At 44.1% G+C, this 17,628-nt stretch overlaps 2 protein-coding genes across 3 annotated transcripts in view; both read left to right on the forward strand.

Moving 5' to 3' along the window:
* Positions 1–3,525: 3,525 nt before the first annotated feature.
* Positions 3,526–14,258, forward strand: LOC149329333 (uncharacterized). Of its 2 annotated transcripts, XM_089561936.1 has the most exons (3): positions 3,526–3,727; positions 6,956–9,952; positions 11,479–14,258. In XM_089561936.1, exon 3 carries the CDS (start codon positions 11,559–11,561, stop codon positions 12,285–12,287), a length of 729 nt encoding a protein of 242 aa, XP_089418062.1. In that variant the 5' UTR covers positions 3,526–3,727; positions 6,956–9,952; positions 11,479–11,558; the 3' UTR covers positions 12,288–14,258. The 2 variants fall into 2 exon arrangements, with proteins under 2 accessions (XP_089418062.1, XP_089418061.1); XM_089561935.1 differs by having other exon boundaries at positions 3,526–9,952.
* LOC149329334 (uncharacterized) overlaps positions 11,679–17,628 on the forward strand; it is a 44,611-nt gene continuing 38,661 nt past the window's right edge. Inside the window, exon 1 of the mRNA XM_089561950.1 lies at positions 11,679–11,741. The gene's annotated coding sequence lies outside the window, so the exon portion shown is untranslated. The remainder of the gene's footprint in view (positions 11,742–17,628) is intronic.

A 17,628-nucleotide genomic window follows, 5' to 3' on the forward strand; every position in this document is an offset into this window, starting at 1 on the left:
CCCATAGTTATCTGCTGCTGTCAGCTTGTGCCTGAAGAACGATCATAAAAGAACAGTGGAAGAAAAGAGGCAACCCAAGATGCTTTGCACTACCAAGCCAGCAATACTACAAATAAAGCTATTATTTATTTGAAGTACTCTGCCTGTGCAACACAGGTTCAGTCGTCACACAGAGCGACCATGGCACACCTCCTGTAATTTCACTTTACCATACATTAACACATTTTCACAAAAAATAAACGGCTAATGAACATATATTGCAAAAATGTTTAGAAAACTAAAAATACGATGAATATGCAGCATTTTATGCCAATGATTCGAAATCAGAATGCTACCTTTGCAGTGCCATAGTACAAAACAATTGAGAAAGACATTGCTACTACCTCGGAGTGCACCCATCATCATCGCAGAGTGTTACGCCCTCTCTGAGACTAGAAAAAATAATAAATGATAACATTGTGAACGGCATCATTTCAACTGACTCTCTAAGCATACTCAAGTGCCTGACTTCACAGTACAAATGCAGTTACACCACAAATCGGCGACATCATGGACAATGTAACAAGAGCCGTTTTGCAGAGTTCCGAGCAACTTCGGAATCAGTGGCAATTAGAAAGCAGATGAAGTTGCTGCACAAGCTCGGCAAGAAGAAATCAAGAGTGAACATTCCCTACAAACGGCACTCTATAAGCTCTATACTTTATAAGCTTTCAACCAGCATCGTTGAAATCATTAGCTTATGTAACATTTGTACTGTCGAGACTAGAGTGTGCATGAGTAATTGGGACCCTAATCTTAATAATTGAAGAATACACTGGAAGCAATGCAAAACCACGCCGCTGTAGGTTCATCTTCTCTGTTTGCTCTTATCGTGAAAGTGTCACCAAATTAAAATGCAGTGCTCATCTCGCAAATTTAACTAAATGATGTCACATCACAAGACTATGTCTATGTCATGAATTCTGTTATGATAAAGTGCACAAGTCTTGTCATCCCTGCCTACCACACCTCGAGGCACACGAACCATGGAAAGACCACCTATCCTCCGCCTGCCCGCAAGTCTGAACATCTGTCTTCATTTTTTGTACGCACTGTGAAAGGCATGAAATGACTTGGCTGCCCACATTGTGCTCCACACTGACCCCATCACTATTGGTTTGGTTTGTTGGGGTTTGTCGTCCCAAAACGACTCAGGCTATGAGGGACGCCGTAGTGAAGGGCTCCAGAAATTTCGACCACCTGGGGTTCTCATCACTATTCAAATCAACTGAAGCACTGTTATGCTCAGTAAAGCACTCATGTGATGTCATACCGCTTCAGAGGGCCTTTGAGGAAGTACAAAATAAATAAGTAAATAAATAAAGACTTCTAAATGAAATATTGAAGTAAATCTTAAGATACATCGAGTTGAATGGCATTCATGTTGACTCAAACGATTCATTGAAATCATTATATATATATATATATATATATATATATATATATATATATATATATATATATATATATATAGAAAAAATATGTTTAAAGATCCTTCAAGTAAGTGCTCAGGTAAAATAAGACCCATTTCATTTTTAATTAAAGGTAAGGCATTTTGATGAAATAGAGCAAGGGTTCAAACGTTCATGCAGGACTTGGGTCATATGATTACGTAATTGGGCATCACGCAGCTGAACTGGTCTGATTAAATGGTAGTAAAAATAATTTGCTTATTGTTAAGTTTTGAGGTTGAAAGCTCTTGGCGTTTATCATCAAAGTTGCTCAATCAAGCAAAAAACTGTGTAGAGCATATATCGAATTCCATTAAATGTGAAGCCTGGAGGAATATATACTATCAGATGAATCTGTGCTCACTGCAGAAATGATGCAGACAACACAACAAGTGTCAAAGCCCCTATAGAAGAATTTAAATGCCCAGATTACAGTATAAATCTATCGTAAATCAATAATATCTTCAGAGTCATGCATGCAAAGTTTCAAGTCTGTTCATTTGTTGAGCAGATCAAAAGAAAAGGCTCTGCACTATTTGTCTATACATTGATGTAAAGGCTTGAATGTTCGATAGTGCACGGTCCCTCTTTCCTATTGGAGGCATTCACTGAAGTCATTTTATGCCACCTTTGCATATTGGACGCACAAACATATACATGCAGCTTAACGGGCAAAACTGGACAAAGTTGTGAGGAAAAAACATTTTCCATTGTTTTATTTTGAATGTAGGCCGGTCTTTTTGCCTTTGTTTTTTGCTCGCTAGAGAAAGGGCTTGTGGACACGTCTTGTTTTTATATTTTAAGAAAAAGAAAGCTTATCAAACTGTCAGATTTAAGCTCCATAGAAGTCGCTTATGCGCCGTAAAACTCAACGCAAAGCAACACGTACGCTATCTTGTCAGCGAGGTTTGGTCTTGATTACAGGCCATTAGATTGCGCCCAGATTTTTTTTTTTTCTCTGGCAGATAAATACTTAGGTCCCTGTATGTTGGGGAAAAGGAAGGGTACTTCGAAAGCGAATTAAAGGCGACACCTTTCTTATTTTTTAAGCTACGAATCCGATGAAGAGCGGCAGCTTCGAAAGCGAAAGAAATGCGCATAACTGGACCCCTGGGACAGTGGTTTCGCAGCTCAAAGCGTACCGGCCGCGGTGGTGGCGGTGGCTCCGCGGTTGAGGCGCTCGTCTACAGAGCCCGAGTACCCGAGTTCGAACCCGACCGCGGAGGCCGCGTTCGATGCAGGCGGAACGTAAAAGGCGCCCGTGTGCTGTGCAATGTCAGTGCACGTTAATGAAACCCAGGTGGTCGAAATTAATGATGATGATGTCCTCAGGCTTAATCCGGAGACCTCCACTACGTCACCTCTTTCTCTCTTTCTTCTTTCACTCGCTTCCCATAATGGCGCGGTTCAGGTATCCACCGAGATATGTGACACAGATACTGCGCCATTTCCTTTACTGAAAAAAACAAAAACAATTTAGCTTAAAGCGCGACCAGCGTAGTGAAGCTTCCGCTTCAAAACTTTGTGCATGACCAGGGCCTTTTAAACAAAGTCCCTGGCCATATGCTACGAGTTCAGGATACATGCGTCATACATTGCGCGTGGTGGCACCGAGCAAGACGCTTCCAGTTCTGCGCATTCAACGCGTCCGGTAGTTTGAATACCGTGGAGGAGTGTCTCCACATATGGTTTCTATTCGCGCAGTACGCAGTTGCGACCAAAAACGTTGGTTGCGACGAGTAAATCATCGCACGTACAAGCTAAGCCGGATACAAAATTCGGATATAAAATTCACCCCTTGGGCTCCTTCGGGCGCAATACCGAAACCAACAGTGCCGGTTTTGCTTTCGATCGCGCTGGAATGTCACAACTGACAGCCAGTTTTCAAAGAACTATATCTTGTGCACAGATCAGATTTTGTTTCGTCACTAATACTTATTTGAGGTTGTATACATGGTCCTGATAATGTTTTTTGATATATATATATTTAATTAAACATGCCTACAGCAATGTTGAGAGGATTTATGACGGCGAAAGCTGCATCGCGGGCCGCATCAACAAATGCCCGCTTGCGTGTGTTGCCTGTTTTGACAGTTCCTCAGTATGTTGCTTTACATTATAGTGAACTATACTTTACATACTCGATTTTGTGTGTTGCCAGTCTGTGAGAAGGAGAAACTTTGCAGAAGGAAATCTATGTGCCTACGGACAGAGCAAGGATAACTTCGTGCAACCCGGTGAACGTCACTTTTGCAGCGTGCGCGTGTGAAGACATGGTCCGTGTTTCTGCGCGCGTGGCCAAATGTCACGTCGCAGTCAGGAAAGATTCGGGTTTGTTAACGCCTTTACCAGTGACATGAAAGCCGCAGAAAAGTCTAACTGCAATACCAGACAAATTTTCTTCAGTGAAACCTGTCGGAATTATTTCTTGAAACCCGTTACTTGAACACTTTCATCAACTGCGGACAAGTAGACGCAGTAGGCTCTAATTTCCGTTAATTTGTGAAAATTCATTAGGTGTGTGTCTTCAGCCGTGACCATCTCAATGAGTCGGTCGACAGTCAACTTTCCACGCCTTATTTCTCTTGTAGCAGGCTTTAGCACAGACAGCACGCGTTCGTGGAAATCGCGCGGTTCGCATTTTTTCTCGGATGTCTGCGTTCTTATATGTTCGTAATCGCATAGCAAATGCAACAGTTAGTTCTTTTGCAGTCAAGAGCTTTGCGGTAAAGAGGGTGATGATTTATGAATTCTTTGGCGTTATGTGTGAAAAGCGTTCACGGTGCGTTGTGGTGACTTGTGGAAGCATACTAGCAAAAATCCTTTTTTCCCCGTTTTAGTGACACTACAGACGAATGAACAATGCATCCTACGCTTCGATTGCACTAAATGGTCTACTTGAAAGTCGTTCTTTTCTCTTCGTGGAGGGGGAAAGGGGGCTATTTTGTGTGTTCTCGGTTTTGCAGGCATTGGAGGCGTAACAGTAGCCAGGGGAAGAACTGCAGCCAGTTTATGCCAACCCGTATCTCGGTGCTCCTGTCCTGTAAAACATATGTATTGCGGGACGTGTCTTTGTACAGCACATCAAGAGATCTCCCCTAGATTAATAGATAGCTTGACATCTTTTTTACATCAGGCCTGTGGCGAGTGCCTCCTCGCCTAGTTGGTTAAAGTGGTGAATTGTTTTGTTTTTCTACTGGCCCTTCTTATTTGTAAGCTTTGGATCCTGTTCTGTTTATATTTTTTTCCATCGAAGGCTACTTTTTGTATTCTACGCTATATTCCTTCGATTTCTGTGATGTGTTGTGCAGTTTTTTTAGTTCTGATGTTTATTGGAGTCTGATGGCTCGTTAGCCATTGTGTTGCAAGTTACGCACTGGCTCCTTCGCGTTCACGCAATGTCCTGCCTTCTTTAGTTGGGATAATGCCTCTTCTTTTAGCCATCTTTTTATTTATTTCATATCTGCTTTTTTTGTCTGCTATTTGGCTTAATATTTTTTGTTGGAAGTCTCAGACGAAAATATTGTATAAAAGTAAAGCAGGAGTGATTTCTGCATTGCAGTTGTGTATCCCGTTTGAAATCACAACTGAATCACTCTTTTCTTGGTTGAGAAAATTCGATGATTGGTAGTGCACATATTTCTCACGTCCTGAATTGAAGATGCTTGATTGAATTTGTATTCGATGGTTGTAATGCATGAATATTGCCATATTTTTATGTTTGATCATGCCTTCAAAGGATCAGTGGAGGACATCTCATCCTTACCTACGTACTCTGTTGGCACATGTCACGACAGTGGCCATTAGGCCACAGCCACAAACGTAGTCATGTGGCGTCAAAAGTCAAAATTTTTCTGTGGCAAAGCATAGGGTCGCATTGTAAGCTGGCAGTCTGTCGGTGTCATGGTGAACAAAACCTCAGTGTTGGATACGCTGCATTTTCCCCTGACGTCCCTGTAGCTGCATATGTGGCCAGAAAGCATGACCACTTTTTGAGCTTCTTATCAGCTGCCTGCTTGGTAATGTGGTCATACTTTTCGGCCACGCGTATGTGTGGCTACAGAGATCCAAATTAAGGCTCACGAATGCATCTTCTTGGTCTGACGCTCTTTGGATTAAATTTGTACCCTGATGTTTTCAATTTCATTTTTCAAGTTGCATGGTCCGCATTTTTAAACGTAATGGAGATAAGTGCTATGTTGCCTTTATGCGAGAATTGGACAGCTTACATATGTGTCATGAATGATTTACTGATTGCACGTCGTCGTGGTTATATGAACTCTCAACTGCATGGAGGGACTCTGACAGAGCTACCGGCACATTACTGCACCCATGTAAAACCGGCAATGGGGATGGGACAAAATGTCGTCTTCCCAGCTTCCGCGGAATCCCCTTCTTCGCTCGACCGCAGATGTCGCCAGCCTGCCTCGCCCTCAGGCATCCTTTTTCGCGGCAGTTAATCATTCCTCCACTCTGCTGTCAGTAATAAAGGAGGCAAAAAAATCTAAGCGTGCACCGTCGTTGCGAAAACACAGATCATGATACGAGCCTGCGCCCGGACTCGCTTACGACTCGGGTTGCGATCTGAATTTGAGTCCTGATCCAACTCGCTTACCACTCAGATAATCATCTGAATATGAGCCTGAGTGAGTCTCCTCATGAGTGCTTCCGCTGATCTAAAACTGCATTATACGTATTCAATACACAAACCCTATAAACAATGCTGTTGTGGCCTTGGTGACTTCTCCTTACTCTACTATGCATTTTTTCAAGTTACAGGCATGAGGAGCAGTATTAGGAGGACACTGAGTAAATGCTTGAGGAAGAACCTTCGAATGCAGCCTACTGCTGTGAACATATGCATAACCTTACCTTCACTTATGTGCATGTGGAAAGTTAGGTGCATCAGAATCCATCTGTGTGCACAAAGAGAACTGTCCAGACCAGCTGTGCTAAAGATATCACATGTGACAGTGCATTTTAGCTGTTGGAGAACATCAGTTTCAAAAATTTGTCCCCGCCGCGGTGGCCCAGTGATTACGGTGCTCGGCTACTGGCCCGAAAGACGCGGGTTCGATCCCGGCTGCGGCGGCTGAATTTCGATGAAGGTGAAGTTCTAGAGGCCTTTGTTCTGTGCGATGTCAGTGCACATTAAAGAACCCCAGGTGGTCGAAATTTCCGGAGCCCTCCACTACGGCGTCCCTCATAGCCTCAGTCGCTTTGGGACGTTTAACTCCAATAAACCAGTTTCAAAAATTTGTACTCACAGTTTACAGTACATTGCACTTCTTTTTCCCTATCCATATCCTTTCACAATTTGTGCTTACAGAGCAAAGAACATTACAGAAAGTGTATTGAGACATTGATTTTGTGCACCGCCATTTACATAAATGCACTGACCCTGTTGCTTGTGGCTTTTGTGTTTCTTTTATAGTGACACTTAACTGTTCTCCGTTATTTTGCAGGCCGTTACTGTTAAGCCAACGTGTACAAGGTTCCAGAGGAAGAAACCTTCAATGCCATACCTTCCAGCCTTCCATGGCTCCATTGCTTGATGCTCATGAGCTTGAAAATTGCATATGCAATGGTCTTAGTGTACTGTGTCTATGCACAAAGGGAGACGTTAGTGTTTTTTAATGGTTTTTACTTGTATTGCGCGGGTTTAAATAAGGACAATGGGGAGCGCACTCAAAACAAAAAATTTTTTAGCAAACTCGTTTCGAAAATAATGTGATTCTTATCATAGGAATAGCATTAGGCTTGGGATGTAGAAGGAAGGAGGGAATAACGGGAATAAATATAGGCACGAAGTTCTTTCTTCTTCTGAGCTCAAAAAACTTGTTGCAGAAATCACTGGCTTGCATTGGTTGAATAGTTTAAATTAAGCTTCAGGGGGATTCTCATTTCAGTTAGGGTACTAACAGAACACCTGACAACATAGAGCAGTCGAGTGAAGCCGGCAACTTGTGTGCTCTCGTGGTGGGCAATTAGGTGTAGAATCGCATTATTTGGTCAGTGGGAGGCTGAATGGCCGTGGGGCATTCTAGAAGACAAAATGTTTCAGTTTGGAATGTGTTTTAGGGCAGTTATAACATTCAGGAGATGTTGCAAAGTCCCTTTGCCAAGTAACTTTGTGATTGGAGAACTGAAGAAAAAAAACAAGCATCTGGTGCGCACCTTTAACAAAGGAGGCCTGTTGGTTCCAAATGTTATGCATAATCAAAAATAGAAATGGCACAAAATGATGCCTTTATTTTTGGTACAAGATGGTTTGAATCTGACCCCATCCTGTTATTCAGAGATCAAGGCAAGACCACCTCTGAGATGATGGTCATTGTGAAAAACTTCATGTGCGACATCGGGTGAAGCCACAAAATGCAGTTGTGCTAGATGTGTGACCATTCTGTTCAGCCTGCAAATTGGTTTTTTCATTTATTAAGTATTCTTTCATGTTTTTCACTCTAAGCACGAACATAAAGGGTGAAAATTGTGTGCGTTAAAATAATTGGCCTTTTGTTGCATCTGTGTTTGACACGTTAATCTTTGTCCTGATTCTTGTGCTGTATGGCCTCGAATCCTTGCGAATTCTTGCTTACATCATTCAGTGTGTGACTCCAGCACTTCGCACTCTTCCGTTGTGTGTGGTTGGGGTTTTGTGAAGACTGTACGTACCTCTGCAAATCCTGTGCTGTATCGTGTGGTGTATTCTACATGCTATTGTATTTGCCGCCGTTTACTGGTTTTTGGGCATCCTTAGAGCTTTGCTGAAGAGTACGCTATGATTCCTCACGGTTGGTCACAAGTGACTGACCTCATTTTGTCATTGCACGTAGTATTATTTATTCTGTCCAAACTGTATCCATTGCTGTGTTCATTTAGCCTCTATTTCGACATCTTCCTTTCCGTTTCGAGGCCTTTTTAATAATAATGCGACAATGTTTATTTTAGTTTTCTAACAATACTGAATGCTGACCTGCACACCTGGAATTCTTAGTGTATGGATTTCATTTCATGATTGTAGTGCGGGCTTTTATTTGTCTTTAAGGTGGGAACTATTTATTATAATGCGAAGCCATTTAAAAAAATTGGCCTATGTTTTTTTTAAGCTGGTTGCTCTGGTGATGATATACAGTGTTGCTCAATGTAGCACCAGTTATACCGTACTGACCCAGAGTGTTCGTTTTTTAGTTTTGCCCGACTGCTTGTCTTGCATCACAAAATGTCCGTACAACAAATATAGTGCTGTTGTGATATCTGCTCAGCGTAACTCAACAACTGATGATAAGTCGTACTTTTGTTCGTTGTTTCTCGCCACGTTCACTCTCCCTGCAACGGTGGCCTAGTCATTGGAGCGTGCATCTCGCATGTAGGATGTACAGTGTTGGACTCACTGTTCCACTAGGTACCCACCTGTGGTATATTATGCAAGCTTTGTCCCTGCCTTTCGCTGAATGTAATGCCTGAAAATGGGTATTGGACCCCCCCTTGCATTGACGAAAGTGCCTTGCACCATGATGTTCTTTCACCAAAGCTAACCTTGCATCATAAAAATTCATCACCGTCATCACGACCTTTCACTGTTATTAGTTCCAATGAGCTCGCCTCGTCATTATGTTCACAGAAATGTGCTTTAGTGCCATCCATGGTGTTAGAAGAACTGGTCACCTTAAACCTTTTTCAGAGCAGTGCATTGGGAAACTCGGTCACACTAGTTTCTTCCTTTTTTTTCCCCCCTCATTTCTTGCCCCAAACTTGGAGGTGTGGGTGTTGCACAAGTAAATATGGTATGCTCTTACTTCACTTAAGACAGAGTAGTGTGCAGTTTCAGATGTGCTTCTACTCCATTAATTGCACTCTTGGAGACGGTGGAGGCAGAGCATCATTTTCGGCAAATTGGCAACATTCGTGGCCAGCTGTAACCGGGACGTTTTTCCCAGTAGTCATCCTCCGGAAGTTTTTTTTCTATGCACAGTACAGTCACTATAAAAGGTTTAATAAAAAATGATGGCTCTATGAAGTTTTTTTGTCATGAAACATAACTGACACGTGTTAGTTCTTAAGCCTGTGTTAGGCAGACTTGTGCTGTCCTCCCCATGAAGCCAGAAATTGTGCAAGTTCATTCTTCAGTGCAATGGCTGTTGGCTCGCTTCCAGTAGGCCTGTAAATTTGTAGACAATTGTCAGTGTTTCGGGAGCATAAGTATAGTAACTGTCTGCAGGCAGAATTACGACAAATGTTTGCTTTTGAACGCACTTCTTTTCAAGCTCGACCTACTGAATATATACAACCTGGAAGAGCTGTTTTACGAGTTTTATTTCGTATTCACTGTGTTATGCGCATAACACCGCATAAACTGTGCCACGTGTAATCTTTTGTCTTAGTGGATGTGATCTGGTTTTCCCATGCAGGTTCGAGCTCCGGGGACCACAGCCATGGTGTACTTTCATGGCAGAACTCACCAGGTTAGAATCTGCAGTTTTTGTCCATATATGCTTTCCTGAAGGTTGTCTATCAAAGAGCAGTTTGTAGGATATGGAAGCTTTAGTTGAAGCTGTGGTGAATGATGATGATATTGCCTTCGGTGTTCTGAAAAATTGTTTTCTGTGATATGGGAACTATTCTCGCCAAACTGTCACCACCGCGAGTTCTGTTCATTGATGCAAGAAATTGTACAGGACACCAAGGCCTCATAAGGCTTTTAGCCGTTAGCCTTTTCCTCCTTATAGACGCTGTCTAAGGAGCAAATAACTAAAAAAAATGGCATTGGGCTAAGCATAGCTGACTGCCACTTGTTTAGCTATTAACCTTTTCGCTGTCGGCTGTTTCTACCCGTGACGCACCCCCAGTGTCGCACACTTCCGGGATGATGGTCCCGCCGTTTCAACGTCAGAATCTGACGATGCGGGACTCGCCTCTTCCTCGGATGAGACGCTGTCAGAGTCCGAATCCGAGCTCGGCTCGTATTTAGAATCTGAAGAGCCACCGCTCCAATGCGCAGAGGAAGGTCCCGCGCGGTCAGCCATATCCGAAAGTAACTGCGCGCAGCGGGGGTGTGCTTTCAGTGGCCCGCAAAACGGAGAGAAATGGGACGCTGTGTGATAAAGATGAGAGAGGGAGATGGAAAAAGGCTAAAACAAAGTTGAGGGGCTTTGCTTTTGCTGCTGCCAGCCGCAAGCGAGGGTGCGACGAGAGAGTGAAAGCAGCGATCGGGTCATGTGTCAGTCTCTTTGACTCTCGGAGTGGCAACGGCGCGCGCCCTTGAACTTGAAGCGCCATAGCTCACACACCGATAGAAGAAAAATAAAAACCTGCAAAACAGCGGCAGATGGCAGAACAACCCTTGGACCCATAACCATACGCGTGCGTCATGATCCGGCGAACGCGGAGCGACCGCAAAGAGAGAGGGGTGGGATGGCAGTCGCTCCGTACTCTTCAGTGCACATACCAAAACAGTAAGGGGCGAAAATACTAACTTGTAGAAATATTCAACAGATGGCGCAGCTAGTCCAAGAGCGTCAGCTTTGCACTCAAGCGCGAAATTTTGAACGCACGATACAGAACGTACCGGTACGTCAGTGACACTGTGGGGGGGGAGTGCAAAAACGTACCGGTACGTCCGTGACAGTGAAAGGGTTAAGCCTACCTGTGTGGACTTTGGACAATGTCCGTCATGATGCCAGTAAGATGTCGGGGTCAAATGCCGCAACTTTGGATAGATTACAAAGGCTGCCCAATTTTTTTTGCAGTGATAACATCTGATGCAGCCGAAACGTTTTTTTTTTTGCCTGCGTGCAGAATGGACTGTAGGGACATCTTGTTTCAGGCCTGATTTCTCCTTAAGGCAGATCTGTTGAACGAAACTTTTGATAGTTATCCACCACTTTTGATGAGAGTGTCCTCTGCATTCTACTTTTATTTCTAGCTCCATGAGAAGTGTGGATTGTTGATTCTTTCATTTTATTTAAATTACTCTGCCTGTGCAACACAGGTTCCGTCGTCACAAAAGGTGACCGTGGCACACCTCCTCTGCAAGATTCAACCAGTGGAAGGCACCCTGTGAGCCACTGCATGGAATCTACTCCTTCTGGTATGGGTAGCCACCACAGTAATCCCTCAGGAAATAAGCTGCACAAATGCACCCACTGCAACAAGGGATTCAAAAGAAGATACCTGCTAGTGCGGCATCTCCGAACCCATACCGGCGACCGGCCATACCATTGTAACGACTGTGGAAAGAGCTTTGCAGAAAAGGTAAATCTGGAGACACACCAGCGCACTCATACAGGCGAACGACCTTACTTTTGTGACCACTGTGGGAGCAGCTTTAGACAAATGGTTACCCTGAAGAGACACGAGCGCACTCACACAGGTGACCGCCCTTACCATTGTGATGAATGTGGGAACAGCTTTGCAGATCAGTCCAATCTGAAGGTACACCAGCGCACTCACACTGGTGAACGTCCTTACCATTGCGACCACTGCGGTAGCAGCTTTGCACAAAAAGTCACCCTTGAGCAACACCAGCGCATACACACAGGCGAGCGACCTTACCGTTGTGACAGCTGTGGTAGCAGCTTTGCACAGAGGAATCATCTGGCGAGACACGTCCGTACACACACAGGTGAAAAGCCTTATCAGTGCCAGCTGTGCCCCATGGCGTTTGCAGGACATTCAGGTCTTGCGAAGCATGTTAGATCCCATAAGGGTGAAAAGCTCTACCAATGTGACTTGTGCCAAAAGAGTTTCATCCACAGCGATAATTTGAAACGGCACAGAAAGGCGATTCACAAGGAATAGCAGTGGTTCGTGAATCCTTAGTCAATATGTTTTCCTAGCTACCTTTTTATATGCAAGCTAGCGAGATTCTAGCTGAATGCCCTAGGAAATGTGTTGGTAGCTAACCATTAATCACATTTGTAAGTTTTGTTCACTTTTGCGGAGTTTTCAGAAAACAACATTTGTTCTCTTAGGCAATATACAGACTGTCAGTCTATCCTGAACACAGAGAGCCAGCCTGCTATGCGTGTAAATTTGCATGAATGGAAATGAAATCATGGCCTTGCGTGGATGGCATCATTTCGTGTTTAAAAGAGACTTTCAAAAACTTTATACCGAATATTCTTCACTGGTGCTAAATGTTACTCTGCTTCATTGATGTTTCGGAGAGTAAAAGTGCACAAAAGAATTATTTTTAATCCTTTAGCCTGAGTGGGCTAATTTTTGTTACACTCATTATCAGTTCACTCATTTATATCCGAACCTATAAATGTTTGAATTACAATAGAGGAAAACTTGTTCTTGTTAAATCTTTGTGTATTTATTCCAGCAGTGTTAATGGCAGGAATGAGTGAGGAGAAGCAGGTGTCCAGCCTCAGAATGATGTGTCTTGCATTAATTTGGTGGCTTGAGGAGTTCTTTGTTGTGTCTCCTGAAACGAAAAAAAAATACTGTGCTTAGTACCATTGGAAAACGTAATCTTATGAGCTGTGTGAGGCTCATAATTTGGGTCAACTGTGAAAAATTGCTTAGTGCACATTACTATTTTATTGCAGTTTCCCCTTTCAAAATGTTGAATGCATTCCAGCTGTTTGTAAAACTTCCTTGCTTGACATATTGTGCATTAAAATTCAATAGTAGTGCAGTTCTTCAAAAAGGTGCTGTTTGCTTTTGTTTAGTGTTGTACTTGGAGCATCCTTAGACCTCATTGTTCCTTGAATCCAGGAAAGAATTGCTATCATCACTCTCTTCAGGAGTTTGTACTGTTCCCCACAACAAAGCTATTTTGTCTGTTGACATTGCATTACCAGTGGCACAGCTACTTTTTTTTTTGGTGGCTTTGGAGAAAAGTTTAAACTTTTCACTTTCTCAAACGCTGTGTTTTTGTTCATAGACATACCATTGCACACGTTCATTCTAATGAAGATCGATGAGCAACTTTTTGGGTGAATTCCAAATGAGTAACCTCCATTCTTCTCTGCTGCATGTTGTGCAGTCTTCCCCATGGAGGACACCGCTTTTGTGCGGAGTAACTCTGAAAGTTTATTTACCAAAAACTTGCGCCTACTAGCACAGGTTCAAGAGGGTCTAGAGGTCCGTATCTTCTGCAATGTTAGTGCATGTTAAAGTACCCTTGGTGGTCGAAATTTCTGGAGCCCTTCATTGTGGTGTCTTTCCTATCCTGGGTCGCTTTAGGATGTTAAACCCTGATACACAAAACTAAAGTTGCTATAAAGCCAACTCTGTACACACAATGCCCTCTCTTTGACTGCACAGAAAGGAAATCACGTGCTTTTGATTTATGTTGGCTCACGATTTCATGATAAGCGAAAGGGCTTGTAGGCAGCGTCATTGAGGCCATGGCTCTCACTTGTAGGGACCTCATTTTTTGCTTAAAACTGCATGGACTAAAGAGGAATTGCTTCTGACTTTGCGCAATGCACGAGTGACTTTTCTCATCATACACCCCGCATCTTTGAAATGCTTCATCGCCATAGATGATGTTATGTGAGTGGTCACATGCATACCACCACATCCCAGAGACACCAGAAACACAGGAGAGGGATCTTGCTGCCAGCCTTGAACCACTGTGGTAGCTGCATGTGAAATATACTGCGGTGTAGTGGAGCACAATGCTGGCACCCTAGTTTTGTCAGCATGTGTGCAACACCATGTGTGGGACAGGTTTGACCATTGGTGTGAAGTCAACAAGCAAATTAGACATGAGTGCTGGCACAGTTTTGGACTGGATGTACAGTCTTTGTCAAAAGTTTAGAGCCCAGGGGGTTTGCTTCTAAGCCTCGTAGTGGGACTCCTGTAACATTCGGGGTTGTCCTACCCAACGGAGGAGGCAGGACCAGAAATCTTCTTACCTTCAGCAAATTTCGAGCGCTGGAGATGCATTACGAACCAGACAGTGTGCTTCAGAAGCAAACCCCCTGGGCTCCTAACTTCTGACAAAGGCTGTGTATTGTTGTCTGTTAACAACGCAGCAGTGTGACGAGGTGCACTGCTGCGTCACAGTTCGCTGCTCGGCTACACATGCAGAAGCTGGCATTGCTCCGTCTAGTGCACTTCTGTGCAGTTCAGAGCTGTATTGTTTCAGTGAATCATGGAACTGCTGACATGCACTGAAAGGCTTTCTGTTGGTGTATCATGGCATTGCTGACAGGCACAGAAAAGGTAGCCTTTTTTTTGTTATAATACAGGTGCAGAAAAAGCACAATATCTGAGCAGGTATAACCGCCATAACCGCGGTGGCTCAGTGGTTATGGTGCTCGGCTGCTGACCCGAAAGACGCGGGTTCGATCCCGGCTGCGGTGATCCAGGCCCGTATACTGTGCGATGTCAGTGCACGTTAAAGAACCCCAGGTGGTTGAAATTTCCGGAGCCCTCCACTACGGCATTTCTCATAGCCTTAGTCGCTTTGGGACGTAAAACCCCATAAACCAAACCAAACCGAAAATCAGCCAAGCAATGAATGCTAGGAAAAAAACTACAAAGGTATTATCTTTGCGTTATTTATCATGTGTTCCGGTCACATTTGGAGGCTGGTAGGCTTGGACCTCCTGCGCAGTTCTGTGTTCTGTTGGTGTACCTTCCGACATATCACGTGTGATGCGAACAAGTTGGCCGACCACCCCTTTCGAAGAATCACAACACTAAAGCCTGTAGTTTTTTACTGAAGCGAAAGCTTCACTATGGGGACCTTGAGCTTCGATCATCGGGTGTCTAGTTTTGACCTTCAGCTAAGTTAGAGGTCAGACCATGAAAAAGAGAAAAAGAAATTCAGTCAATATCCATGACTGGGAGTCGAACCCGCGGCTGCACGAACAGATGTCCTTTAAGGGCCGCTTAGCGAGACCACTGGGCTATTGCTGCAGCCAACGCTCCTCGTGTTAAACTGCACCACACTCTCACGCTGTGCATTGGAGAGCGTCGTCTTCAACAACTTCCATCTGCTTCGTCCCGCGGCACTGCCTGCTCACTGTCGTCGTCTCTACGTAGCACAGATCCGTGCTTTCGCTCCGATTTGAATCTAGTAAACATTCTCAGTAGTTTTTTGTCCATGATGTGATATATGCTTAATGCCCACACCCATGGCACTCGTCTCGTTGCCTTCACACCTCTTCTAGCATGAGCTCTACTATCTCTTGGTAGGCTTAAGTATGTGGCAAAGCCCACTTGTTGACTTTCGCATGGGGTTCCTGACGAAGGTTGCAGAGGTGTCACCAGCAGTGGAAGCGGTAGTGTAAAAATTTCACCTATTGCATGGTGCATTGTAGTCCATGCACCTGTGTTGTGCCTACAGCAGATGTAGGGCTGACAATGGAAGAGTCCTTGCTGCTAGGCCAAGAAATGGCCTAGACATGTAGATTCAGTTTGTTAGCCCATGGCGATGTCAGCTGGACGTCATCTGGCTTCCAATGGGCACCGAAACTCCTTTCGACGTGCTGTGGATGTCCATGGGACGTCCAAGGGAGTTTCAGTGCCCTTTGGGTTGTCTTATGTCAAATGTTTTTTTTTATAAGCAGTCTCACCATTTTTTCGCCAGTGTGTTCCTCTAATTTACGTCCGCTTTGTTCTTCCAACACACCAAAGCTGCCCGTCAGCTGCTGTTTGGGCAACGGAGCCTCCTCATGAGCTGTTGCCGCATTTTGGGCAGTTTGTAGGGGGGTGGCATTTCATGGGTGTACCTTCGGATAACTAAGGAATTCCTTCTGGTCTTTTGAAATGAGAGTTTTGAAGGTTTTTTTACCTGTCATGATGTTAATTAGGGGCCACTTAATTGTCAGTTCATGGCTTTCAATTTGTCACTCATTTTCCACCACCACATCACAGGTTGTATGCTGTTTATGCTGCCTAATCAAGAAGCAGACAATTCTGTACACTTGATGTATTTTTTTGTTCATTTGTTTTTGAAGATATCAATATTTGAACCTCCCATATTTGCATGTCTATATGGCACAGGGGACAAGTGCAGCATCTCTTCTGTGTTTGATGTCCTGATGAGACTTTACAGGCAATCCTAAAGTATAAGCTTGTAATAAATTTAAAACAAAAGTGTTGATGACAGCTCGAAAGAATATTGCAACAAGTAGTGTTTTAAAGGGACACTGAGGAGAAATTGAAGTTGGCTTGTATCGACAGAATATCAGCTCCTGATTACAAAAACGCCACTCATACTGACAACAAAGCTCTTGTAACGTAGAAAAGAGCAAGAACCAAAATACAGGTATCGCCGCCACAGGCCAAACTCGCAAGTACAAGCGTTGTGAGGTCATAGGACAAAACAGTGTTGCTAGAGCCAATGGTTCTAGCAGCACTAGGAACCGAGAAGCTACAAATCACTGAGGCGCAGCCAATGCATGCGCAAATCTCCTTGACGTCGCCAGATGGCGCCACGTGCCCAGCAGCTACGCGTGAACCTGCAGCATCGGGACCAATCAGCGCCAGCTAAACGGCGGGAGGCGAGCTCCCGGTATTTCGCTAACGGTAACAAGGTACACGGTATGCTGAAGGTGTCTATTTGCGAGAACTTCGTTGACGACTTTGAGAACGGTATCCATCGTAACGCTGGCAAAACGCCGGTGCAAACGTAAACGAAGCGACTGTAGCGACGGCCGCAATAGCCGATAGATGCCTTCAACGTGCGGCCGGCGGTAGCTTTCTTTTTGGCTGCTGCTAGGCCTCTCTGCTGGAGGCTAGAAATCATGGAGTCTGCGTTACGTCATGTGCACGTCATGTTTCACGTCACTTAGTCCTGTGTCGTCATAAGATAATCCGAAGTTTGAATCAGAGCGGTGGGAAAAACTTTTTCAACTTCGAATCCAAATTTCTTAGAAATAAATGCATCTTTCGCTGCCGGCCAAGTGGCACCAAAGCCATGACATGCCGAACTATCAGATTTTGCTATAAAAAAATATTAATAGTGTTCTCCTCAGTGTCCCTTTAAAGAAGTTTCTCCAAATTTTTATGTCCTACTACAAAAGGGTCATACCTTGAAAGAAGCCAAAGATAGTATTGGTGGTAATGAGCGGAGTCAGCAGATGAGATTAGGAAGTTTTTGGGATGAGGTGGCTCGATCTGTCTGGAAGAGCACAGGGTGTATTTGAGATGAGCGGGGGAGACTTTTGCTATT

The sequence above is a fragment of the Amblyomma mixtum genome, chromosome 9 (genome assembly GCF_055824585.1).
Source record: "Amblyomma mixtum isolate Tamu chromosome 9, ASM5582458v1, whole genome shotgun sequence".
Classification (NCBI taxonomy): domain Eukaryota; kingdom Metazoa; phylum Arthropoda; class Arachnida; order Ixodida; family Ixodidae; genus Amblyomma; species Amblyomma mixtum.

What these genes read in the sequence shown, in the direction of transcription:
- LOC149329333 (XM_089561935.1), top strand. Translation starts at nt 11,559, where the DNA reads ATGGAATCTACTCCTTCTGGTATGGGTAGCCACCACAGTAATCCCTCA.